Below are 27,631 nucleotides of genomic sequence, written 5' to 3'. Positions count from 1 at the left end.
CAAGTGATTTCTTGGCAGGTGCTTCAAGCTTGTCTTGGAGCCCTCCCAGGGCTTCCTCGGGTCCCTGTCTTTGGCTGCTCTGTATTTTAACAAAGCTGCTACTTGTCCCAGCTGGGATGTGTGAGAAACCAGTGCTCCATCTCCACCCTAACAACCCTGGTCCTCCCCCATCCCCTCCACCTCTCCACCCACCCCCATCCCAGCTGGAGACAGAGAGGCAGCTGGGGCAGCAGAGGGAGCTAGAGAAAACAATGAAGGCTTGGCCTTGGGAAAAGTTGGCCTCCCATCTCGGGGAAATTTCAGGAAGGGAAGGGAAGCTCGCCTTTAGTACAGTACTGGTTCCAGGAACCCCGCCATTACCAAAATCCAAGGATGCTCGAGCCCCTTATATAAAATGGTATATAATCCTTCTGTATACTGTAAATCATCTCTAGATTACTTAGAATACCTATCACTATAAATGCTATGTAAATAGTTGATATGTGTCATTGTGCTCACTCAGTTGTGTCTGACTCTTTGTGAACCTATGGACAGACTGTAGCCCACCAGGCTCCTCTGTCCATGGGATTCTCCAGGCAAGAATACTGGAATGGATTGCCACTTCCTCCTCCAGGGGATCTTCCCGGCCTAGGGATCAAACCCTTGTCTCCTGAGTCTCCTGCATTGCTGCTGCTAAGTCACTTCAGTCGTGTCCGACTCTGTGCGACCCCATAGACGGCAGCCCACCAGGCTCCCCTGTCCCTGGGATTCTCCAGGCAAGAACACTGGAGTGGGTTGCCATTTCCTTCTCCAATGCATGAAAGTGAAGTTGCTCAGTCAGGGATTCTTTACCACTGAGTCACCAAATAGTTGGTGGCAGGTGGCAAATTTAAAGTTTTGCTTTTTGAAACTTTCTGGAAGGTTTTTTTTTCCCCTAAATATTTTCAGTCTGCTGTTAATTGAGTCTGCAGGCCCAGAACCCACCAATAGAGAGGGCCGGTGGTACTGTGTTTCAGGTTCTGCGTTAGTTTTTTTATACCCGTGATTGTAGTTAATGTTCATAATTAATTGAAAGGAAAAGGAAACATACCCCAATTTTGGGTTCTCAGGTGGCCCTAGTGGTAAAGAACACGCTTGCCAGTGCAGGAGACATAAGAGACTCAGGTTCAATCCCTGGGTCTGGAAGATCCCCTGGAGGAAGAAATAGCAACCACTCCAGTATTCTTGCTGGGAAATCTCGTGGACAGAGGAGCCTGGCGGGCTACAGTCCATGGGGTTGCAGAGAGTTGGACATGACTACAGTGACTTAGCACGCATGCACCCGAATTTTACACAGGATGCTCTGAGGCTCAGTGAGCTTCAGTCCACCCCAGTAGAAAGGGGCAGATGTGAAATCTTACCACTAGAGCCTGCTTGTTGTAAATAAGAGTGATGAGTGACTTTTTTGGAAAAAAATCCCCCCTCTCTCTGAGACTCTGCCCTTTCTTAACCTGCAACTTGCTCTGTGTCCCCAGGCAGTTTGGTGGTTATGCTAAGGCAGCTGATTACGCTGCCCAAGCCGCCCAGCTGCGGTCCGCCCTGGAGAGCACAGCCAAGTACCAGACTGACTTCTACTTCTGCACTGGGTATGACCCTCCCATGAAGCCCTACGGACGTCGCAACGAGGTCTGGCTGGTGAAGAGCAGTGAATGAGTCACTGGCTGTGCCCCAAGCTCCGCGGGGGTCTGCATCTGTGCCCACTTTCCCTGGGAAGAAGCAGCGCCCCCGTGCCGCTCCAACAGAACCAACTTCCCTTCAGAGCCAGTCACTGCCAATTTCCTGAGATAAGCATGGTCCAGATGCTGAGGCTCTGTTTCTCTTGGTGGGAAATAACGTACCCACGATACACATGCGTCCTTCTAATTGACTGATAGACAATTCAGTGGTAGGCCAGAAAAACCCAGCAGCATTTTTCCAGCTCTCTGGATCCCCTAAAAACAGATATTTACAACTGTATTTTTATTAATCCACGAAGAAGTGTGATTTACGCGTGATCTTTCATATGTAATTCTTAGAAGAGCTTTCTTTAAAAAGAAGCCAAAAATAAAGATCTTTGACTTTAAACAGCTGAAACAAATCCTGTTGTTGTTTAGTCACTTTCTCTTCTATCCCCAAAAACCCCAAACAGTGGAGCATCATCAGATGACGAAGGGAGGACTTTCAGTCTCCTGCCCCATGGTGAGGACACAGGTAATGGGATGTCAAACAGTGAATTAAGAAAAGACAGGGACAGGAGCCGAGGAAATATTAATTGTTTATCTTCATTCTGGATTAAATAGTGAAAAATAGGACAGAGACCAAGGTGGCTGATTGTCAACCTATGGACTAGTAAAGCAATCGAAAAATGGATGGAAGACCTATAGACATTTCTCCAAAGAAGAAATACAGATGGCCAGTAGGCACATGTGAAGATGTCCAACGTCACTAATTATTAGAGAAATGCAGGTCAGAACTACAGTGAGGTACCACACAGGTCAGAATGGCCATCAGTAAAAAGCCTATAAATAACAAAGTCTGGAGAGGGTGTGGAGAAAAGGGAACCCTCCTACACTGTTGGTGGGAAAGTAAGTTTGTGCACCCACCATGGAGAACAGTAAGGAGGTTGCTCAGAAAGCTAAAAATAGAATTATCATATGATCCAGCAATCCCTCTCCTTGGCATATATCCAGACAAAACTAAAATTTAAAAGCCCCTATGTTCATAGCAGCACTGTTTACAAAAGCTAAAATACAGAAACAGCCTAAATGTCCATCAATAGATGAATGGATAAACAAGATGTGGTAAGGCTTCCCTGGTAGCTTAGTGGCAAAGAATCCTCCTGCCAGTGCAGGAGACACAGGTTTGATTCCCAGTCCAGGAAGATCCCACCTGCTGTGGAGCAACTAAGCCCGTGAGCCGTAACTATTGAGCCAGTGCTCTGAAGCCCAGAAGACACAACTATTGAACCCATGTGCTGCAACTGCTGAAGCCCTCACATCCTAGAGCATGTGCTCCACAAGAGAAGCCACTGCAATGAGAAGCCCAAGGACCACAACTAGAGAACAGCCCCCACTCACCACAACTAGGAAGAAAGCCTATACAACGGTGAAGAACCAGCACAGCCAAAAATAAAATTATTTTTTAAAAACTCCAAATCTTGTATTTAAAAAAAGATGTGATGTGTGTGTGTGTGTATACACACACACACAATGGAATATTACTCAGCCATAAAAAATGAAATAATGCCATTTGCACCAACATGGGTGCAACTAGAGATGATCATACTAAGTGAAGTAAATGGAAAAGAGAAAGGCAAATACCATATGGTATCACTTATATATGGCGTATAAAATATGACACAAATGAGCCTATCTATGAAACAATCACTAACAGAACAGACTGGTAGTTGCCAAGGAGGAGAAGGTTGAGGGAGGCATGGAGTGGGAAGTTTGAGGTTAACAGATATCAGCTGAAGAGTGGATAAACAACAAGGTCCTAATGTATAACACAGAACTATATTCAATATCCTATGATAAACCATAATGGAAATGAATATTTTTTTAAAGTATACATTTACATATATATATACATATATATGTTGGAGAAGGAAATGGCAACCCACTGCAGTGTTCTTGCCTGGAGAATTCCACGGATGAAGGAGCCTGGTGGGCTGTAGTCCACGGGGTTGCAAAGAGTCAGATACAACTGAGCCACTAACACATACACACACACACATATATGTATAGATGAATAACTTTGCTGTACAGCAGAAATTAACATTTCTGTAAATCAACTATACTTCAATAAAAAATATTGATTAGAAAAATAAAACATCCCTCAAGAAAAAGAATTATCCTTGTATGTTTTGTGATCACACCCAATAAACTTTGTCCTGTGTGTACCACAACATAATTCCACACTCTCCTGCTTACACAGATACTTAGGGGTCATCAGGTGATTGTACTGTGCAATGCTTGGCTGAGCTCAGGTTAAGACCTTCATTTACATTTGGCTTCTCCACTCTTGAGTAATGTTACTTTGATCTTGAGCACTGTAATTAAAGCTTCATAGCATGCCACGCAGATGGGTATTTATTTGATTGAATGCCATAGGTTTTGCCTTCGAATTTATATCCTTGACAAGCTCTAGGTTTTCCTTCAAAGTATTTGGTTTCTATAGCAACCATAATTCTCTAGGAATAAGAAGATAGACTGAAGCAATACACATGCAGAATCAGAAACCAATCCATGTAAGGTGGAAAATGGCCAGGGTAGACTGAAGGTGTGGGCTGCATAGAGTCTTCTCATAATCAAACAAGGAATAAAATCTGAATCACCTTTTCTTGGCAAGGAGTTAATTATCAGTCGCTTCAGTCATGTCTGACTCTGCGATCTCATGGATTGTAGCCTGCCAGTCTCCACTGTCAATGGGAATCTCCAGGGAAGAATACTGGAGTGGGTTGCCATGCCCTCCTCCAGGGGATCTTCCTGACCCAGAGAGCAAACCTGTCTTTTATATCTCCTGCATTGGCAGGCAGGTTCTTCCAACTAGCGCCACCTGGGCAGCCCAGACTTTCATCAAAAAGTCATTTTATGTGCTGGCTCAAACACAGCCTTTTCTCACATCGTGCCTCTTCCTCCTGGGTTCCCTTCCCTCTAGCAGAACCAGAATAAATGCTGGTTCCCCTGCAACGTCCCCCACTTTCATGCTCCGTGACTTTGCTTACCTTGCCTCCCACACCTAGAATCCACCCCCCACCTCCCTATCTATCCTCTACCCATCTTTCAAGTCCCAGCTCAAGAGTCTTTGAATCTGTTAGAATAGGACAGAGTCCAGAATGGGGGTGGCTAAAAGACAAGGAAGGGGAAAGCCCTCAAAAATAGAACCAGGGAAGGTCCCAGGACCTCAGAGTGAGGACCTCAGGTAGAACAAACAGCTCTCCTGGCTAGCCCAATTTACATAGGGAAGGCCCAGGGGGAGGAGAAAAAACATACAAAAAGAGGAGCCAAAGGGCCGGGTGTCTCTCTCTCTCTCTCTCCTCTTGGATAGGCATGCCCTCATGCCTCGAGGATGTATTTTCCTTTATTTTCTAAATTGAGCTGTAACACTGATCACTGTGACACCATCTCCAGTTACATCCCTCTTCCTTGATGATTTATAGTCCCCAGTCACCCTGTAGAGTAAGGGCAAGAAAGGGAATACTGCCTGCCATATCAGTACACAAAGGCTGTCATGGTCATCAGCCAGTGAGCCCTGGGGGAACTCGGAAAGGAAAAGAATACCTGCCATCTAGTAGCCATCTGACTGCAGCTTCCCCCTACGGTGAGTCCTGAGGACACTCAGGATGTGAAAACACAGGATGCTAACCCCAGAGAGCTGAGGTGCATATTAAATAAATGATTTTAGTGAGCCCAGACTCTTGCATCTTCCCATACAAAGAACAGTGCTAAATTCCTTAACTTATTTTCCTTTTAATTCACAATAATCTCTTGACTACCTGCCCTTTGTTCAGACTACCAGCCCTTTGTTGTAAAACTTTTGTGAACCTGGCTCTGCCTCCCCAGACCAGTTCTCTCAGGGTTACTTGAGCTACTGCCTCCTGGGTTTGAAGTCCTAAAAATTCCTGCCGAATGAAACATAATGTTTAGGTTGTGAATACTTTTTAAGTCTACAAGGGTATGTGTACAAAAGATGCTCGGTCTTATCAATGTAGATCAGCTGAATTTTAAAAAATAAGAGTTATTGATGGCTAACATTTATTAAGCATTCACCATTCCCTTTTTATTAGACCCCACAATCCTATGAGGGAGTCATAGGCAATACCCCCATTTACAGATAAACTAGGGCAGTCCAGAGAGGTTCATTAACATGCTCTAGGCTACACAGATGATACTCAACAGAGCCAGAATTTGAACTTAGGCAGTTTAACTCCAAGACCAAATACGCTGAACTCTCAGTGTCTGTTTCCCTTGTCTGGCAAGAAAGGTAATGAGGCAGAATGTGACTCAACGAGTGTAGGAGGTGGGTGCTGCTTCCTCCCTGTATCATTTATTCTGAGGCTCAGCCAATGTGGCAGTGCTATGATCCCTGTGTCTCTAGGGCATAAGCCGCTGCCTGGAGTGTAGATGAACAAATTCCATGAGCTTCTTACTCTAGAGACAGCAGAGAACAGCAGCAACCTATTTGCCACCTGTCAGATCAGCAGCCCTGACTATCCTCTCTCTTGATTAAAAGTCAGATAAAAGAAGTTCTTGTTACCCCAATACTAACAAAGGACCATCATCCCTCCTTAAATAATGTCTACAACATAGGGACTTTTTCTTCCAGTTTTAATGAGATATAACTGACATACAGCACTGTATAACTTTAAGGTGTACAATATAATGATTTGACTTCTATATGTGATTAAATCATTACCACAATAAGTTTAGTGAACGTCCATCAGCTCATATAGAAACAGCTTTAAATGGGAGTTCCCGGTGGCCTAGTGGTTAGGACTCTGGGCTTTCACTGCCAGGGCCTGGGTTCTGTCCCTGGTTGGGGAACGTCCCAAAAGTCACATGGTGTGACCAAAAAAAAAAAAAAAAAGAAGAAGAAAGAAAGAAACATTAAACAAATAGAAAAGTATTTTTTCCTTTTGATGATAACTGTTAGGATTTCCTATATAACAGACATCAGTGTGAGTTATATTTATCCTTTCATAGGGCTTCCCTGGTGGCTCAATGTAAAGAATCTGCCTGTCAGTGCAGGAGACGCGGGTTCTACCCGTTGGATCCTGATCCTTCGAAGCAGGTAGGGAAGATTCCCTGAAGAAGAAAATGGCAACTCACTCCAGTATTGTTGACTGGGAAATCCTGTGGACAGACAAACCTGTGCCCCATGGAGTTGCAAAAGAGTCAGGCACATCCTAGCGACTAAACGACAACAACATAATTGATTTACTCTTTGTGTTAGTTTCTGGTGTGCAGCAAAGCAATTTGGTCATACCTAAACATGTGTATCTATTCTTTTTCAAATTCTTTTTCCCAGTAGGTTATTACAGAATACTGAGCAGAATAATACTATTCATTTCTGTACCCCCAGCTCCCAGCAAAAGCTCAGTGTATGAATGTGGGATGAATAAATGAATGAATGTGTTTCCCAATTCATGCAACAGCTGAAAGCAAGCTGGAAAATGAGGGATGGAGAGGGGTAGCCAGCCCACCTGTTTGCCATCCAGCTTGGTATACATCTACAATGCCGACAGGAAGTTAAACATTTTTGAAAAGTACAAAAAGGCAGAAATAAATCTATAAGCTCCAGATGTATGGATCCAACGACTTGCTTGACGTTTTCACATAAGTAATTCAGATTTCTCAGATGACACAACCAGAATGGGACTTTTGGTTCAGATTCTTTAAACCCTCCAAATCTTTTCCTTCCTTCATTTTCCTGGACTCTCTGAACAGCACCACTATTCACAAACTCACTGTAGTCAAAAAGCCAGAAATCATCCTGAGATCAAGACATTTGCCCAAGACCAGGGCGGCAGCAGCAGCAGCAAGAGAGAGCTAGTTCATAGCAAACAGCCAGACTCAAGTCAGAGTGCAAGCAAGAACTCATTTAATGAGGCTAGTATTTTTCAAGCTTTGTTCTTACCCCAATCCACAATCAGAATTACATTTTACCTTTCAACCCAGTACAAGCACTCACACATGCGTAACACATGTTTTATGAAGCAATACTTTCCATTACTACCAATGGTAAAGTAAAAGCTCAGCCGTGGAGAGAAGGAGGGGTAAATAGATGGAGTATAGGTGATTTTTAGAGTAGTGGAACAATAAATACTATATGACCCTGTAATGATGGATATATGTTATTATACATTTGTCAAAATCCATAGAATTTACAACAGAAAGAACAAATGTGAACATCATAAACAATAGACTTCAGAAAATAATTCCATGGACAGAGGAGACTTCCCTGGTGGCTCAGAAGCTAAAGAGTCCACTCCTTTGTCAAGGAATTCTCCAGGCAAGAATACTGGAGTGGGTTGCCATTTCCTTTTCCATGGGATAGTCCCAACCCAGGAATCGAACTCAGGTCTCCTGCATTGCAGGCAGATTCTTTACCATCTGAGCCACCAGGGAAGCCTTTAGAAAATAATAATATATCAATATTAGTTCATCAATAGTACAAATGTACCACACTAATTCAAGATGTTAATACTATGGGAAACAAGGGTAGGGAGAAAGAAAGGGGGAGAATGGGAAATCTGTATGTTACACTCAGTTTTTCTGTAAAACTAAAACTGCTTCTGAAAAAAAAGTCTATTGGGAATTCCCTGACTGCGCAGTGGTTAGGACTCCATGCCTTCACTGCCTGCCTAGGGCACAGGTTCAATCCCACAAGCCACACAGCCTAGCCAAAATAAATAAATAAATAATTTTTTTAATTTAAGTCTACTTAAAAAAAGCATGACAGAGACAACATTGCATAGTATTTTATTGCTATTCATATAGAATATAAAAATTCTAAACAAATAACACAAACAAAAATTTAAACATGATTGTTATGGAGTGAACAGGTGTGCTTACCTGTGTGTAAAATTCATTCCAGTGGACGACCTGAGGACACAATAACATGTACATCTGGTACACTATTGGACCTCTTTTTAAATCCAACCAAAATTGAAAAAAAATCACCCAAACAGGTTGTTGTCATTGGTACTATAGTAATCTTTACTATTTAGCACCGGAAATTTTTTCTTTGATCTTAATCTACATGATAAACATAATGTAGTGTAAGAATTAAATGAAGTCATTTATTCTCTTCCTTGTTCAATTATTGATTTACAGTTTTGAAAAGCAAGTATCTTTTATTCACGTTTTTCTTTCAAGCTTCATATTTTCCTCTAAAAAGTTATGATTGTGACCATGAGAGAAAAGCGAGATGTAAAAATGCATATCTCTAACTTTTTCATTCCAACTGACTTTATAACATTCCATTCTCTGTATTGCAATCATGTTGAAAATATGCATCAGCTAGAATTACTCCGATTATAAAGAAAATTTAAAGACTTTGGAATGAACATCCTTTTCGATGGAATGCTGGTGCCTCTGAGATTACCTGATCATTCAGGGATACGTGCCTTTGGCTTCAACTAGGCTATTTTAGAACTCTTTTGAACTTGTAGAAAACTCATAACAAAGCAAGTATGTCTTGCATTTGACAAATACATAAATTCTGTTCAGCGAAGATTTGATTGAACTGCTGAAACAAGAGAATCCATTTCCCAGCAGACTTCCATTCCCATGTCTGGTCCTTTGGCCATGATTGCTGGGAGGCTGGTGTCAGCTGGTGATGTTGACCAGAGAACCTGCGTGTAGTCTCTTGTGTGGCTTGGGCTTCTCAGAACAAGGAAGCTGTGTCTCAGAAGAAAGAATCCAGAGTAGTCCAAGGGACCAAAACTGAAGCTGGAAGGCACATTTTGACCTAGCCTTGGCAGAAATCGCATATCATCACCTCCACTCCATTTTATTGGTTACAAGAGAATCACTAAGGCCAGCCAGAGCTTCAAGTGGAGGGGAATTCGACCCCATCTCTTGATGAATTACAACCCTCTTTTAAAACTGCCACATTTCTTGGAATCTTCAGATGTGTTTGACATGTTAAAATATACCATGGTTTTCTTCCAAAATTGTACTCAAGAATGTTCAAAAAAGCAGTTAAAAGTGCACTTTTATTATCCAAATATCACGTAAATATTGGCCAAGTGAGATAGTTTTTCAACTCAAGAAATTGACATCTTATTTCTGAGTTTATATATTATGCTCAGCTTAGTACCTTCTGGCAACCAGGAATTCTACCGTGTGCAGTAAGTGGATATAGTCAGTTCCAACATGTGAACAAAATATGTCTAAAAGTTTTGCTCACTGGCATTTCATTTGATTTCAAGAAACTCATGAGGTTCAAGTAAAATATCTTTAGGTTGCAAAGCTTCATGATGAATAAACCAGGGTTGTTAGCCATTTTCAACCATTTTTTACAACTCTGCCATATTTTTGGTCACATTTGTTGTCTAAGTTTATAACTCCTTTACAGTTTTTCTAGTTTAAACAGTTGAATTAACAATATATTTTTCCATCTCAGAGATCATACTTAATCCAGTGTGAGTGAAATTAAACAGCACAAGAAATCCTCTATAAAAATTGTTTTTTCCACTCATTTTGAATCTCACCAAAAGTGCTGGCAATTTTCAACAGTGCTTTTATCAAGCTGAATCACAGACTCTACATCATACCGTAATGGCGTTAAAAAGTTGCTTCCTATGTTCTGTAGTAATACAGATTTGATGAACTGTTATGGGATACTAAGAGGTATAATTTTTCATTGTTAGCTGATTTATCATTTTTATCCTCAAAAATCATATCTACTATTCCATGGGGCTTCCCTGGTAGCTCAGTTGGTAAAGAATCTGCCTGCATTGCAGGAGACACAAGTTCGATCCCTGGGTTGGGAAGATCTCCTGGAGAATGAAATGGCAAACCACCCCAGTATCTTTGCCTGGAAAATCCCATGGACAGAGGATCCTGGTGTGATCCCATGGGGTCACAAAGAGCTGGGCACAACTGAACGTCTAATACAACAACATATATCCTGAAAGAACGAATTTTTAGCAGCTGTATGTCCCGTTTCTTTTTTTTTCTTTTTTGCCACCTAATATATTATTGGGCTCCCCTAAGGGTTCAAGTGGGCCTTAGGAAGCATCACTACAAACAAAGCTAGTGGAGGCAATGGAATTCAAGTTGAACTATTTCAAATCTTGAAAGATGATGCTGTGAAAGTGCTGCACTCAATATGCCAGCAAATTTGGAAAACTCAGCAGTGGCCACAGGACTGGGAAAGGTCAGTTTTCATTCCAATCCCAAAGAAAGGCAATGCCAAAGAATGCTCAAATTGCACAATTGCACTCATCTCACACGCTAGTAAAAAGTAATGCTCAAAATTCTCCAAGCCAGGCTTCAGCAATATGTTAACTGTGAACTTCCTGATGTTCAAGCTGGTTTTTGAATAGGCAGAGGAACCAGAGATCAAATTGCCAAAATCCGCTGGATCATCGAAAAAGCAAGAGAGTTCCAGAAAAACATCTATTTCTGCTTTATTGACTATGCCAAAGCCTTTGACTGTGTGCATCACAATAAACTGTGGAAAATTCTGAAAGAGATGGGAATACCAGACCACCTGACCTGCCTCTTGAGAAACCTGTATGCAGGTCAGGAAGCAACAGTTAGAACTGGACATGGAACAACAGACTGGTTCCAAATAGGAAAAGGAATATGTCAAGGCTGTATATTGTCACCGTGCTTATTTAACTTCTATGCAGAGTACATCATGAGAAATGCTGGGCTGGATGAAGCACAAGCTGGAATCAAGATTGCCAGGAGAAATATCAATAACTTCAGATATGCAGATGATACCACCCTTGTGGCAGAAAGTGAAGAACTACAGAGCCTCTTGATAAAAATGAAAGAGGAGAGTGAAAAAGTTGGCTTAAAGCTCAACCTTCAGAAAACTAAGATCATGGCATCTGGTCCCATCACTTCATGGGAAATAGATGGGGAAACAATGGAAACAGTGGCTGACTTTATTTTTCTGGGCTCCAAAATCACTGCAGATGGTGATTGCAGCCATTAAATTAAAAGACACTTACTCCTTGGAAGGAAAGTTATGACCAACCTAGACAGCATATTAAAAAGCAGACACATAACTTTGTCAACAAAGGTCCGTCTAGTCAAGGCTATAGTTTTTCCAGTGATCGTGTATGGATGTCAGAGTTGGACTATAAAGAAAGATGAGCGCAGAAGAATTGATGCTTTTGAACTGTGATGTTGGAGAAGACTCTTGAGAGTCCCTTGGACTGCAAGGAGATCCAACCAGTCCATCCTAAAGGAGATCAGTCCTGGGTGTTCGTTGGAAGGACTGATGTTGAAGCTGAAACTCCAATACTTTGGCCACCTGATTAGAAGAACTGACTCATGGGAAAAGACCCTGATGCTGGGAAAGATTGAGGGCAGGAGGAGAAGGAGACGACAGAGGATGAGATGGTAGGATGGCATCACTGACTCAATGGACATGGGTTTAGGTGGACTCTGGGAGTTGGTGATGGACAGGGAGGCCTGGCGTGCTGCGGTTCACGGAGTCGCAAAGAGTCGGACACGACTGAGAGACTGAACTGAACTGAGGGTTCAATGATAAAGAATCTACCTGCTAATGCTGTAGACACAGGTTTGATTTCTGGGTTGGGCAGATCCCCTGGAGAAGAAAATGGCAATCCATTCCAGTATTCTTGCCTGGAGAACCTCATGGACAGAAGAGCCTGGTGGGCTACAGTCCATGGAGTCTGCAAAGAGTCAGCCCAAAATTAGCCACTGAACACACACACACACACACACACACAGTATATTGCTAAATAGATTATTAGAAGCTTCTTTCATTAACAGTAGATAACAACTTAGGAATCACTGATAAATTCACGTATTTTACCTTTGGAAATATGAGTGGGATTTAGTGGCAGGATACTGTGTTGTTTCCCTGGATATGTTTTTAATTTTGAAGATTTTAAGTTTTCATTTATAAAAATTTCATTATAGATTATATGTTGAGTCTCACTTCTGTTAAGTTTTGCATATTTTTAAAATCACATTTAAATAATCTTCATTATAAGATCCTGCATCTACTTTTCAGAATACAGCTCAAATAAAATAAATTTTTTTATTAATCAACATTTTTTTCAGTATTGTCATGTTTACACTTCCAGATCCAGAAATTGAACTTGAACATACCTCTATATTTTTCTCATCATCTGCTTTCTTATAATAATGATAAAACAACCCACTATAATAGCAATTTATATTAGTTAGGGCTTCCCTGGTGGCTCGGTGGTAAAGAATTCGCCTGCCAATGCAGGAGACCCAGGTTCGATCCCTGGGTTGGGAAGATCCCCTGGAGAAGAAAATGTCAACCCACTACAGTGCTGTTGCCTGGGACAGTCCACGGACAGAGGAGCCTGGCAGGCTAGTCCATGGGGTTGCAAAGAGTTGGACACAACTTAGTGACTCAACAACAACATATTCGTTCACTTTAAATGTTATAATAGGCAAAAACTGGAGAAAAATGTCAGGTAAATTCCCTCCCCCAAATACCCTTATTAACTAAATAAGGCTTGGTTGAGAGTTTTCACAGTATCCTGACCCAAATAAAATACTGCAATTCTTCACAACTATTAATAACTTCACATTATAAAATACAATTAAACTCTACAATATTTACATCCTGGTAGGAAATTGGTCAAGTTAGCTATCATATGCCAGAAAACTGAAGGATATGACCAGGGCTAGTTACATAATTTGCATCAGTCAGTTTAGTTGCTCAGTTGTGTCCAGAGCCTGTTCAAACTCATATCCATTGAGTCAGTGATGTCATTCAACCATCTCATCCTCCATCATCCCCTTCTCCTCCTGCCTTCAATCTTTCCCAGCATCAGGGTCTTTTCCAATGAGTCAGTTCTTTGTATCAGGGGCCAAGGTACTGGAGTTTCAGCTTCAGCATCAGTCCTTCCAATGAATATTCTGGACTGATTTCCTTTAGGATTGACTGGTTTGATCTCCTTGAAGTCCAAGGGACTCTCAAGAGTCTTCTCCAATACTACAGTTCAAAAGCATAATTTGCATGACCCAGTGCAAAATGAAAATGTAGTATCTTGCCTGGACATAAATCAATCCCCCCTTTCCAAGGGTCTATCACCCCAACCCATGTCAGACAGGTGAGCCCAGGTGGAGTGTGGAGGGAGTCTAGGGACAGGGGCAGAAATGGGGAAACGGCCCTGGGGCCCCAAGGGGTGGCAGAGAGGGGGTGGCAGAGAGAGGGTGGCCAAGAACCTGTCCCAGGGAGACAGACAGGTGATGAGACACAAAAGAGATGGGAGGCAGGATCATGCATGAGCCGAGACTCCAAGTCCCATCTGACTTCACTCATAAAACAAATTCAGGGACTTCCTGGTGGTTCAAGGGTTAAGACTCCACCTTTCCACTGCAGGAGACACCAGTTCAAGCCCACATAGGGGATTTAAAATCTCAAATACAATAAATAAATTTCTTAAAAAATATTTTTTTAAGCCAATAGCTTTTTCATTAAAAATAAATAAAACACAAATTCAAGATTAAATTATCAAGAATTTGAAGATGATGATGGCAGGACATTAGACTGTAAGCACAGGAGCCCTCTGTGTATTGTGCCCTAAACAACTACACTGGTGGCAATCCCCTGAAGCCAGACCTGGAAAGGCCAGTGAGCAAAAAAATCAGTGATGTTCCTCCCAGCCAGATCAACCCATCTCATATAGCTGGTCCTCACATGTTTACCAGGACAGCTGAAGTTCCAATATTTTGGCCTCCTGACGCAAAAAGCTGACTCATTGGAAAAGATCCTGATGCTGGGTAAGATTGAAGGCAGGAGGAGAAGGCGACGACAGAAGATGAGATGGTTGAATGGCGTCACCAACTCAATGGACATAGGTTTGAGCAAACTCCGGGAGATAGTGAAGGACAGGGAAGGCTGGTATGTTGCAGTTCACGGGGCCACAAAGAGTTGGACACTACCGAGCGACTGAACAACAATGATAGCTGTTTTGGGATAAAGGGTATATGATGCATTCTCCTAATCAATACTTTTCTTTCTTTCTGATCCTGACCCGTTTGCCACATCTAAGGGCTTATTCCTCCTAGGGCTTGTCCTCACAATATGAAACATATCAGGAAAGTAACCTGGTACAGCAGCAAGAATGGGACCAGGAGTCAGACAATGCTGGCTGTCTCCCCTAACATCCCACCCTTGGGTACCTCCCTTTATCTCTCTGGGTCTCTGCCTCCCTGTTGTTAAAATCCTCCTATTATCATGGTGGCTTCCTTATTATTATTAATGAAAGGGTTAGATTAGGTCACCTCTAACATTCCCTCCAGCTTGTTTCTAGGAGAAGGAAACAACACAAAAAGATGTTTGGCAAAAGGCGTTTGGCCTCTTGACAGTTTTATCTCCATTTTTAATGGACTTGTAATCAATATACTTTGATTCATCAAAGCCTGAGCTGTTTGGTGTGATGTTGTCACAGCATAAAAGACAAAAGGAAGGAGATGTGAGTAATTTGAATGCGTGTAGGCAAAGGGAGCCCTCTTTCCTTAGGGCCTAGAGAAGATGGGCTAACTTTATTACCCTAGATTTTAAAATAACAATAATTAGTACTTGAGACAGTTCTTTTATCTAAGGTGCTCAAAGGGCTTTGTGGTCATTAACCCATTAATTCACCTGCCTCAAGCCATCAGGGGGTCAGGAGGAATCTCCTTAGAAGACAAGTATGCCAGGAACTCTAACCTCACAACAGTGAGGAATGCCCAAAGGGGTTGACCCTCTCTGTCTCTCCTCCAAAGGTCACCAAAATGGTCATCTTGGAAGAATCAATGGGAAATCCTCTCCTGCTGGTCTAACAGCAACTTCATCATTCACACGTGGCTTTGGGTGAATCCTCCCAGATGTCATATTTCTGCATCTGGAAAATCCCTTTACCCTTAATGTAAACTTTATAGAAAAGCTTTTACAGCTTCAGACAAACTGTGATTGTGCCCAAAGTGAGAAAAGGGGAGGACGCTTCTCCCTAAAATAGTCTTTTCTCAAAGTGGGGGAGAAAAACACGGCTTTTTAAAGTTAAGGAGGAAGGGCGGCCGGAGACGCCCCCCAGCGCTTCGACCCGGTACCTGCCGGGGGCGGGCGGCGCGAGGGGCGCGAAAAAAAATAAATAAATAAAGTTAAGGAGATTCTAGATGATAGAATGCCACTTCAGAATGAATTTGTCCAGAGTTTGTTAAGATTCTTATCTCAGGTGGCTTCCATTTAAAAGCATGGGTTGGAAAAGCACACTACTAAAAAGCAACTCATGTGGCCTGGAATTCTATCCTTAGAATCCTTCCATTAATCAGTTCATCCATCACCTAGGAGGTGCTCCCTGCAGTGCCAGGTGCTATGAGGACATAAAATGTGGAGCCTAACCCCCAAGCAGCTATAAATCTAACCAAAGGGATCAATTACAAATAAAAGAAATTAATAAATGTGTTGTTTTTATTGGAAAAGACCCTGACGTTGGGAAAGATCGAGGGCTGGAAAAGGGGATGATAGAGGATGAGATGGTTGGATGGCATCACCAACTCAACGGACTTGAGTTTGAACAAACTCCAGGAGACGGTGAAGGACAGGGAAGCCTGGCATGCTGCAGTCCATGGGATTGCAGAGTCACACGTGATTTAGTAACTGAACAACAACGACAATTGTTTTTGTTATTATTTATTATTTTTTAACTTTTTATTTTGTATCAGGGTATAGCTGATTAACAAGCTATATCATTAATGTTATGATAGTTTCAGGTGGAATGCAAAGGGACCCAGCCCTACATGGACCCCAGATCACAAGGAAACTTGAAACCACACTATACATGTATCCATTCTCACTAAACTCCCCTTCCATCCAGGCTGCCACATAGCACTGAGCAGAGTTCCCTGTGCTATACAGTAGGACTTTGTTGGTTATCCATTTTAAATATAGCAGATGTCGATCCCAAACTCCCTGATTATCCCTTCCTTCATCCTTCTCCCCTGGTAACCATAAGTTCCTTCACTAAGTCTGTGAGTCTGTTTCTGTTTTATTATTAGTTATTATTTAAATTCATTTTATTTATTATAGTTATTCATACATTTATTAATACAAATAAAATGTGCAGAAAATATTATTTCCATAACTTTGGACAGTACAGACTGTGAAGTTCCCTGAGGGAGTGATCAGTGAGGGCCAGAGTGATGAGGGTAGGAAGGAACACTCACAGAGGAGATAAGATGAACTGGATCTCTGAGGCAGAGAAATTACTTGGGTAAGAAGCAGGATCAATGAGAATCGAGCACAGAGGATAAATGGGAATAGAATAAAAGGCAGTTCAGGACAGGGACAACCTCTAAGAAAAGGTGAGCAGATGGGAGGGAGAAAACTGACCTGAATGAAAAACAAGGCCTGGAGAGGAGAAAGAAATATGGTTGGATGGTGGAAGTTGGGGCTGGATCATAGGGAGACTTGAAACCACACTAAAAAGTACTGATTAGGGTCTTCAGAAGTCCTCTGTTGGAGCTTCCCTGGTGGTTCATCAGTTAATACTCCATGCTTCCACTGCAGAGGTGCAGGTTCAATTCCTGGCCAAGGAACTAAGATACCACATGCCAAAAAATGAATAAGTAAATAATATTTTAGAAGCAAATATCCATATATTCAATAACCCATAATAAACCATAATGGAAAAGAATATGAAAAATAATATATATATGTATACACAGTCAAGGGGTTCAGACATGAAATAACACAACATTGTAAATCAACTATATTTTCAAGTTTTAAAAATTAATTATAGATAAGTAGTAGGAACCTACTGAACAGTACAGGGAACTCTACTCAATACTCTATACTGGCCTATACAGGAAAAGAATCCAAAGAAAGAGACGATGTAGGTATATGTATAATTGATTCACTTTGCTATACGCATAAAACCAACATTGTAAATCAACTATACCCCAATAAAATTTTTGATTAAATTGAATTAAAATTTTAAAAATTATTAATTTAAAAAATGAAACTAAAACCTCCAAACTTTTTTTTTTAATGCAAATATCCAGGAAAAGAACCAAAGAGTAAGTAAATTTGAAGGGGGGATTAGGGGTGGCCTGTGGCCAGATAGCCTGGACCCTGTCCTGCCTGCTGTATTATACATCACCGCAAGAGAAAAAGAATATGTTATACCAATATGAGCTGGAACTGTTAATTGCACATTCTTCTGTCTTGGGCCCTGGGAAAGCCTCAATGGAATGAGACCCAATAAGAGTGCATTCTGATAAGGGTGAGGGGAGCAAGGAGAGAGGGAAGTTATACCAAAGGCCTTGGCAATCCCGGAAGAGCTGGTCCAGGTAGAGCCCCCACCTTATGCGCAGCCAAAGCTTGAGGAAGGACCTCCAAAGGAGAGGAAGGTGGCAGAGTAGAAAAGTCACATTTCCCTGAAGTCACAGAGATGGCAACCAGTGGACCTTTTAATGTGCATGATCCTTCTAATCCTTTATGGCTCAGCCAACCTTTGATTCCTTTGGAAAGGATGCTCCTTTGGATCTTAAGATCAAAATAAAGATGTGGGAAATACTCTGGAGATGGCTTTGTAGGGAGTGGTGGTAGTTTAGTCACTAAGTCATGTCCAACTCTTGCAACCTCATGAACTATATCCTGCCAGTCTCCTCTGTCCATGGAATTTTCCAGGCAAGAACACTGGAGTGGGTTGCCATTTCCTTTTCCAGGGGATCTTCCTGACCCAGGGATAGAACCCGAGTCTTCTGCATTGCAGGCAGATTCTTTACCACCGAGCCACTTGAGAAGCTCTTGGTAGGAGTAGGTCAGATGAAGAACGACGTGTCCTCATGTGGCCAAGGGAAGGCCTTTTGCAGCCCCCCATCACATCTGCACCTGTGGAGAAGAGGCGGTCTTTCCTAAAGCCACACCCCCTTCAGGACCTCCCTAAGGTCAAGGTGCCTCTGGTTAGCAGTAAAATGAAAAACAGTTGTTCTCACCAAAGAAATCTCTGTAGACAGGCTGCTGGGAAACTTGAATAGGTGTGTCTTTCTGACCTTCCGGTTCTTTTTATAGGTTCTGTAGGAACCCCAGTGGGTGCCTCCATCCTTCCGCCCATTTGGGGAGAGATTAAAGACACTGAGGTTGTCTCTTTCTTACTCATTGGCAGTTACAACCTCGCAGCCACTACAGCCTCAGCCTCCAGCGTGGACACGGAGGAGGTAAGTGGGAATGAAGGGGCCATGCCCTCAGCTGTCAGCCTGGGTCACTCAAGCCAGCTGGCTTGGGAATAACCAGAGAGGAGTGGAACTAGGGGTATTCAGCTGCTAGGTACTTGTTTCCAAATGAATATGTGTGATTTTTTTTCTAGACAACCGTACTCAAGACAGAGTTTGGTGCTACCTCTCCAAAAAATTAATTGAGGGCAGAGACCACTTTGTAAAATTCTTTGACAAATTAACAGCAGATATTTAAGCACAATGTGTTGGATTGACTTGAATTAAAAGAAGGTACAGTCATTAAAATGACTGGGAAGAGCCTGTCTCCTTTGAGGAGCACTTCATGTCTTGAATGATCAAATGGTCCATTAATGTTGACAACCCTTGTTCTGGAGCCTGCTACAACTGGAGTCCAGCAATCATACACACGTTGTCACACAGCCCATCTTTATGAAAAAAATTCTGCCTTAGGCTTCAAAAAGCCTTGGTGGAAATTATGACATGAAATTCATGAATGATCCAGAGTCCTCAGGTGAAGATGGTTCTCCTTTCCTAGCAGGACAGAGCTAGGATAGTTCTGAGGGGTGGATAGTTCTGAGCTGTTTCATTCAATGTGTCCAGGCATCTTCATCTGGGAATCAGAGATACTATAGTGTCCTGTCCAGGACTACCCAACAAACGTTCTTGTGGGTAAACGTAAAGTCATGTTGTTTCATTCTGGTTTTTTTTGCAGGGGAAAAGAAGATCGTTCTAGTGAGGTACCAACAAGTCACCATGTATGAGGACTGCAAGGAGTCCACAGGGGACTATTACTTCCTCTGTGACACTGAGGGAGCATGGGGCATTGTTCTGGAGTCCCTGGCAGCAGTTGGCATAGTGGTTACAGTCATGCTGCTCCTGGCGTTTCTCTTCCTCATGAGAAGGGTCCAAGACTGCGCCCACTGGAATGTCCTCCCCACCCAGTTCCTCTTCCTCCTGGGTGTGCTGGGGCTCTTTGGCCTTGCTTTTGCCTTCATCATCCAGCTGAATCAGCAGACTGCCCCCATCCGCTACTTTCTCTTTGGGGTCCTCTTTGCTCTCTGCTTCTCGTGCCTCTTGGCTCACGCCTCCAACCTGGTGAAGCTGGTCCGGGGTCGAGTCTCCTTCTCTTGGACGACAATTCTGTGCATTGCAATTGGTGTCAGCCTGTTGCAGACCATCATCGCCATTGAGTACGTGACTCTCATCATGACCAGGGGTGGCATGTTTGTGCACATGACACCCTATCAGCTCAACGTGGACTTCGTGGTCCTCCTGGTATACGTCCTCTTCCTGATGGCCCTCACGTTCTTTGTCTCCAAGACCACCTTCTGCGGCCCTTGTGAGAACTGGAAGCAGCATGGCAGGTTGATCTTTGTCACCCTCCTCGTCTCCATCATCATCTGGGTGGTGTGGATCTCCATGCTCATGAGGGGCAACACACAGCTCCAGCGGCAGCCCCAGTGGGACGACCCCGTCATCTGCATCGCCCTGGTCACCAACGCGTGGGTTTTCCTGCTGCTGTACATTGTCCCGGAGCTGTGCATTCTCTACCGATCGTGTCAGCAGGATTGCCCCCTGCCAGGCAATGCCTGCCCCCTCCCGACTTACCAACGCAGCTTCAGAGCAGAGAACCAGGAGCTCTCAAGAGGTACTCTCTGGGGAACTCGGGGAGGCTCTCCTGTGAGCAAAGCAAGAGGAAAAACAGGGCCAGAGGATACAGCAGGAAGGAACAAAAATGGAATGGTCAGGATCTAGTGTTAGTCGCGCAGTTGTGTCTGACTCTAGGTGACCCCATGGACTGTAGCCCACCAGGCTCCTCTGTCCATGGGATTGTCCGGGCAAGAGTATTGGAGTGGGTTGCCATTTCCTCCTCCAGGGGATTTTCTCAACCCAGGGATTGAACCCAGGTCTTCTGCATTGCAGGCAGACTCTTTACTGACTGGACCACCAGGGAAGACCTAGGGAAGTGACTAAATAGCTCAAGCCTAGAGAGGCAGACAGAGTCAACGTTAAACTTTTCTGAAAAATCAGTTCATCCAGAATACAGAGATTCATGAGGAGAGGCCAAGACAGAAATGACTCAGAGGTCCTAAATAAAGAGGGTGTAGCTCTGAGTATTGTTACTGGATAAAGAAAGGCACCCACTATAAAAGGAGTTTACCAGCCCCAAATTAGGCTTTGGTTGTGCCCTTGCATGACATAGCGTGCTAAGTCCAGATGTTTTGCCCATCAAGTGCAAAAGTCACCCCTGGCAGCAGTGACTGACAGTTTTAAAATTTAAGTCTCAAAACTAACTTCCCCTAACATCATAGTAGACTGATTCATACGACTCATCATCTCATTAGAGTCACAAAGCCCGATAACTTCTGGATGTCTACTTTGCAAACCATTCACTTCCTGAGAGCCTTCAAGGTTTACAAAAAGTGACAGGAAGTGCCATTAAGTGAGAATTCTGAGCAGAGGCTCAGATGTGTAATCATTAATAGAAATAAAAGAACTTGCTTATGTGACATTTTCATAATAATTTCTGGGTCAGATTTGAATCCTTATGTAAGACCAAGTCACCTGACTATACATTTGTTAGAGAATAAAATGTATTATCCATGATAACAAGGTGACTTGGACTCCAATAACCTGGGGGAATAAATGGCTAATATCAGTGATCTAGAAATACATCAAAACTCATTAATTCCTTTCTGAAACATCTGGCCCATTATTCATAACCCAACATCACAGTTTTACATTCATTTCTGTGTCTTAATAGGCATCTGATTTCTCACAATGTATTTCTAATGTGCAAAGAGGATGTTATTTTACATATTGCATAGCGCACATTACGTTCACCAGGCTCAAAAAAATTAATAGAAGCTTTCCTGTTAAGTCATACACTTTTTGAGTTGTAATCTATGGCTAATTACACATTCAAATTAATTCCTGTTCAGATAGCTGCATCCATTAATTCTGTTCAGTTCAGTTGACCATGAATCGGAAATTGAGACTACACATCCTTTCTATATGAGTTTTTCATTGCTTTTGATGATGTGAGGTTCATGGCAGAATTGCAGAGTCAATCTTTCTTGAAATGACTTCTCATAGTTCTCACCAAAAAATAAGATAAAACTTCTATGTCTGCTTTGTCTGCTGTCATATGTCTCTGCTGCTGCTGCTGCTGCTGCTGCTGCTGCTGCTGCTAAGTCGATTCAGTCGTGTCTGACTCTGTGCGACCCCATAGACGACAGCCCAAAAGGCTCTCCCACCCCTGGGATTCTCCAGGCAAGAACACTGGAGTGGGTTGCCATTTCCTTCTCCAATGCATGAAAGTGAAAACTGAAAGTGAAGTCACTCAGTCATATCCAACTCTTTGCAACCCCATGGACTGCAGCCTACCAGGCTCCTCCATCCATGGGATTTTCCAGGCAAGAGTACTGGAGTGGGGTGCCATTGCCTTCTCCATCATATGTCTCTAGGAAACAAAATCAGAGAGAGAGAGTTCTTAGTGTTTCATAATACCCAAAACACACTGGGACTTGTAACAATCAATTTTCCACACCCCCAAAGATTAGGCAGGTATTTAAAGTGTTCTAAGAAATGTCCTATGGAAAAACAAGAGCTTTCGAAAGCGCAATGTTTCCTTATAACTGTCTTTATACTAGAGCATTGGTAGAAAATCCATTTCTGCCAGAGATAGTCACTGTCAATGCAATTTGATATTTTGTGGGAAGAAACATCAGTGGCGTAGAAAAGAACATGTAGATTACTATCCAAAACTGGGCAGAATAACCAGAAACTTAAGCTTAGAGAAGGGAATCAGGATGGAGGTTACCTGGAAAAATTAGATGTCAAAAATTAGAAGAACGATTCAAACTCAGGAATGTACAAAATGACACCTAGCTTGGAAAAAACATACAAAGAGATGCAAAATAGATAAGAACGAGAGCAGTACAGTGTAATAACAATAATGTAAAAAATTCTAAGTGTTGCTGTAGGTCAAGAGCTGGCAGTGGGAAAGCAACTCACAGCTGTGTTTGTTTTTGTCTGCTCAAGAAACAATCGCAGTGCTGTGTAGACAGATGTGTGGTCAGCAAGAACAGTCAGGCCTTTGTTCTCAGCATCGGTCAGTCCCTGACAAGAATACCCATTCCAGCTCTGGGATCCACTCAGGACAAGTGTGGGGATCTGGAGAGGTTTGGTGGAAAACCTCAAAGATGATGAAGGGGTTATAACATTAGACCTATGTGGGAAGGTTAAGAAGATGAAAGTGAGATGGTAGTTCTTAAGCTTTAGATGCCTTTCTCACCGACATTCAGTTCTCTCTAAATTCTGTACCAAAACACATTTTGTTCCAGTCTGTGAGGCATGCATTTGTCATGTGACTCTTCTGATTTATAGCTGTGATTGCAGTCACATAATTATTTGATTTACCACTGGGGTCTGAGACCAGAATTAATCAGTTAAAAGAAGAGTAAGACAAGAGGGGATTAGCAAGGAATTTCACACATATGACGACTTCTCCCCAAGAGGCTGTTGTCCTGTTTTCTGTCTCCAGCTAAAGATGAAGGGTAGAAATAGATCCAAATGGAAGCGCGAAGCATTCAGATTAAATGCAAAGAGTTGGTACGCTGAAATAAATCAGCAAAGGGGATTAAGGCTTTCATTTCCCTGGAAGTCTTTCAAAAGATTAGTCTTTAAAGATTCTCTCTAAAGTGATGTATGGACTTAGTTCAAAGATATAAAAACATCTAGATGAAGAATAAAAATCCAATCAGGCATATTACTACAAAACACCAAGAAAATGGGTATAAATAGTCTGTGCCCTGAGATATAAACATGTTCCTGAAAAACTGCACATCAACTGAATTTTTTAAATCAATTGCTCTTTTAACTGAGAATTTTTAGTGTGACATCATTTGCAAAGATCCTAAACCTAGAATATCAGGGGACTTCCTGGTGGTCCAGTGGTTAAGACTCCACGCTTCCACTGCAGGGAGTGAGGGTTCAATCCGTGGTCAGAGAACTAAGATCCCACATGCCTCGGGATGTGGCAAAAAAAGCAATAAAAATCTAGAATATCAGCCATGAACCATTTTTTATTAAAGGAAAGCTCCTGTTCTAGTAGTGCCTACTTTATCTGTTCTAGATTACTTAGAATATTGTTTTATCAAGTTCGCTAAAACCAAGACCCATGTGCATTTTAAAGAATCACATTATTGTGGGCATTTTTTCTATCCGTTGTTTAAATATCTACAGACAAATCTAGTATGATTTTTTGGAAGGTATTAAGACAGAAACGAGGCTATGCAATGTAAAAAAGGAGTCAATGAATAGCAAATGATGGAAAACAGGAGAAAAGCGCTCTTGCCAACCCAAGCCCTTCAGATTATTTTCCTTACCGCAAATACCAGCTTTTGCTCAGCATAGAAAGTGATGATGAGGCTTCAGCCCCTTCAATTACTAAGCACAGAGGTACTTTTCCTGCATACACAATTGTGATCTGTATGCAACCTTCTTCCGAAGCTTTAACAATGCTCTTTTTTAAATCACAAATTAAAAAAAAAAAAAGTAGCCTCAGTGGAGAATTTATTTTTAAAGGAAGGAGCCTCTTTGCAAGCCACTGAGCCCCACCCTCCTCAGGTGCTGTTTCCAGGTGAACCTCTGACACTAACCCAGACCTTCCCTCCTTTGGCTTTCAGCCCGAGACAGTGATGGCGCTGAGGAGGATGTAGCATTAACTGCATATGGTAGCCCCCACTCAGCTGCAGGTAAATGTGCTCATCTGCATTCTCCAAGGAGGGATGGAGGAAGCCCACCTTCCTCAGGTGAGCTGTCAGGCTTCCTCTCCAGTGGCTTTCCTGACCCAAGAGAGGATAGATAGGGCAGGGTCATTCCTCCAGACATGCAGAGCCTGAGCCATCCAGACTGAATCCATACCAGGGCAGTGCAATGAAGCTAAATCATGCCTTTTGCTTCTTCCCAAACCATTCCCAACCCTCAACTGCCACTGCCATTGACAATAAATTCTGATGCAGGTGAATGTCCCTGAAAGAAAAGGCAGCTTGAAGGGTTCAGGTGGAGAGTGAAGAGGAGCAAGCTCACCGCTTTTTGCCTTGGGGACAAGGGGGAGGGAGGTTAGAAATATGCATGAGTGTAGGAACTGTTTTTAGCATCAGTGGTCTAAATGCATCTCCTGGACCATGCTGGCTGCCTCTCTGAGTCACTGTCTGGGCCGCCCCAAGAACTGGGCTGGGTCTGTCAGCATCATCTGGACACCCTTGTGGGTGCACCCGTTTTATGCCTGCAAAAACAGGGACACTGCTGAGTAGAACCAGAGGTAACCTACATTGGTGCCATGATGGCTTGAAGACAGACAAAGCCAAACAGCCAAAAATACCACTTTGGGACACATTTGTATTATGGGGTCAGAAGCCACTAAGATCCAAGACAGAAAGCCACGCCCAGACTGCTCGTTCAGTGAACTGAACTAGGCAACTGTAACTAGGTTAAGCCCTTTGGTCTGCTATCTAACGTTGCCTTTTCCTGGAATGACAGGCCAGGACATAGCTATATCATTTGCTGTAATTAAGCCTCCTGAGGGTATTTACACCATGAGAAAATCTTCACTCTCCCCGTCAAGAACTTCTTGGGTTACTTTCAACTTCCAGTAATTTTGCAAACAGATTCTTACTAAGGGCTAAGAGAAAAAATGATGTGGGTAGACTCAACATTTTTTTTCTTTTTTGTTTAATTAACAAAGGATTAAATAATGGTGAAATGACAATATTTCGGGCATAGTGTTGCAGAGTATCATCCCCTATGTTGGCTGAGAAAGCTATTAATGGCATTTCTTCCGTTGCAGATTGTTGATGCCACACAGAAATATCTCATTCCACGGGCTAAAGGCAGCCCCCAGCAAGATGCACAATTATAAAGTCCACAGAAAACATGAATCGTGAAAACCCAGAAGATCCTCCCAGTGTCGTCCCCATGGGCAAGTGGGAAGCCTATCTGCCAATAAAGCATCCTTCCTTCCCTGCCTCCTGGTCCTCTCCATCCATCTGGAGCCCTTCCTCAGGACACTGCCCTTCAAGCATAATTACAATCTTTCTGGCCACCCTACCGTGACTACGTGTCTCTTTCTTCATTCATGTAACTGAAAGATTCTCTTCCCCAGCAATGCTAGGACAAATTGGCGCCTCTTACTAATGAGACCAAAAGACCTCAGTTTGATGAACGGAGTCATGCTAATGTGACAAAGTACAGATTTGCCAAAGTACAGATGGCAGTAGCGACTTACTATTGGATAACTCCTCTAGCCATTTTTTTAAAAGGGGCCCCTAAATATGATTGACTCAGAATTTGCAATAAATGTCATAGCAGAACCCTCAGGATCTCCACAATGGTACATTTCAGGAGCTTGCAATCGGGCAGGTTCCTCCCACAGCTTAAGAACTCCCATGACAGCAAGAATGGCATAGACATGACTGAGGCCAGTGACCTGCTTTGATGAACCAGTAACAGCAAGCTAAGAGCCACCCGAGTTGATGCTCATAAAGGATTTCAGCATTGTCACCCATCCTCCTAGTTTTTATCCCCAAAATGATGACAACGCACCTTCAACATAATTTTGTTTTGTTTCGTTTCAAAGGTGAGAGGTGTTTGAGTCAGCTGACAAATTTCAGTAAACCCATTAAAGACATATAGAATGGCTAATGCTGTTTCCCAAGATGTTTCCCCTAAAATTAGTAAAGGTAAAATTGAACCTCTTTGTACCAAATTGCCTCTGAGGTTTATCCTCATTTTATCAAAATTTGGGCCATGTGTGTGTTAGTTTTGGGGGGTTGTAAGGCTGCAAAGTGTCTCCTTCGGGCTGTCTGAGGAATGGAACTGTAAGGTTACACCTTTCAGGAAAGAGAGAAAACCCTGTCTGGGAACCCTCTACAGTCCCTCAGCCAGGTTCACAGAGATGGAACACTGTCGGGTGTTGAGGGGACCCTGCTTTCTCCCCATTCCCACAACCACCCCTCTCCTAACACTTTGACACTTGCCTCACTATTTCCTTTTGTGGTATGTTTACTTACCCAGCCGACTCACTTTCTCCCTGTATGGCATAATTCGGATTCCTGAGAGAGACTCTGATTGGTTCAGCTGCTCGCCAGTGTCTCTGATTGGGCGCTCTTTTGCATTGGCCCACCTGTTAACTTATAATCACCCTGTGGATTGGCTGCCCTTGGGCCCGGTAATCACCACTGGTCCCTTCAGCTGTGTTTGGTGTGGTCATGTGGTACAGACTTGACTACATATGTCTGCTTCCTCAGTGAGACACCGTGGGCAGGGAATTATGCTCTGGGCAGCTAGGGAGCAATAACATGCACCATGAGTGACCAACTCCAGAAAGATGAATCCAGGAAAATATAATTTATGAAAATTATAGAATATCTTTATGAAAATATCAATTCTTTTGAGTTTATGTAGCAATTCACATAACGCTAAACACCCCAATCATCTTCTGAGTTGGGATCCATGAGGAACCACTTAAAAGAACAGATAAAACTATTAATGAATAGCTTGTGTTCTTAGTTGCTCAGTCATGTCCGACTGTTTGTGGCCCCATGGGCTCTAGCCTGCCAAGCTCCTCTGTCCATGAGATTTCCCAGGCAAGAATACTGGAGTGGGTTGCCATTTCCTCCTCCAGGGGATCTTCCTGGATTGGGGATTGAACC

At 42.8% G+C, this 27,631-nt stretch overlaps 2 protein-coding genes across 4 annotated transcripts in view; both read left to right on the top strand.

Moving 5' to 3' along the window:
• Positions 1–2,109, top strand: part of HEBP1 (heme binding protein 1) — a 37,471-nt gene extending 35,362 nt beyond the window's left edge. The window contains exon 4 of the mRNA XM_070371118.1: positions 1,494–2,109. Coding sequence (XP_070227219.1) covers positions 1,494–1,671 — 178 coding nt within the window. The 3' untranslated portion in view covers positions 1,672–2,109. The remainder of the gene's footprint in view (positions 1–1,493) is intronic.
• Positions 2,110–16,619: 14,510 nt separating this feature from the next.
• Positions 16,620–27,051, top strand: GPRC5D (G protein-coupled receptor class C group 5 member D). 3 transcript variants are annotated; one of them, XM_070370038.1, is made up of 3 exons: positions 16,620–20,562; positions 24,605–24,659; positions 25,755–27,051. In XM_070370038.1, the coding sequence occupies exons 1-3, from the start codon at positions 19,668–19,670 to the stop codon at positions 25,837–25,839; spliced, it is 1,035 nt and encodes a 344-aa protein (XP_070226139.1). In that variant the 5' UTR covers positions 16,620–19,667; the 3' UTR covers positions 25,840–27,051. The 3 variants fall into 3 exon arrangements, with proteins under 3 accessions (XP_070226139.1, XP_070226137.1, XP_070226138.1); XM_070370036.1 differs by having other exon boundaries at positions 24,605–24,673; positions 25,768–27,051; XM_070370037.1 differs by lacking the exon at positions 24,605–24,659 and having other exon boundaries at positions 25,768–27,051.
• Positions 27,052–27,631: the final 580 nt, after the last annotated feature.

This window comes from Bos mutus, chromosome 5 (assembly GCF_027580195.1).
Source record: "Bos mutus isolate GX-2022 chromosome 5, NWIPB_WYAK_1.1, whole genome shotgun sequence".
NCBI lineage: Eukaryota > Metazoa > Chordata > Mammalia > Artiodactyla > Bovidae > Bos > Bos mutus.
Note: the sequence above shows the minus strand (reverse complement) of the source record. Positions and strands in the feature narration are given on the sequence as shown.

What these genes read in the sequence shown, in the direction of transcription:
- GPRC5D (XM_070370038.1), top strand. Translation starts at nt 19,668, where the DNA reads ATGTATGAGGACTGCAAGGAGTCCACAGGGGACTATTACTTCCTCTGT. An exon ending in GAACCAGGAGCTCTCAAGAG is followed by an intron (nt 20,563 to 24,604) that starts GTACTCTCTGGG and finishes TTTGGCTTTCAG; the next exon opens with CCCGAGACAGTGATGGCGCT. An exon ending in TTAACTGCATATGGTAGCCC is followed by an intron (nt 24,660 to 25,754) that starts CCACTCAGCTGC and finishes ATTAATGGCATT; the next exon opens with TCTTCCGTTGCAGATTGTTG.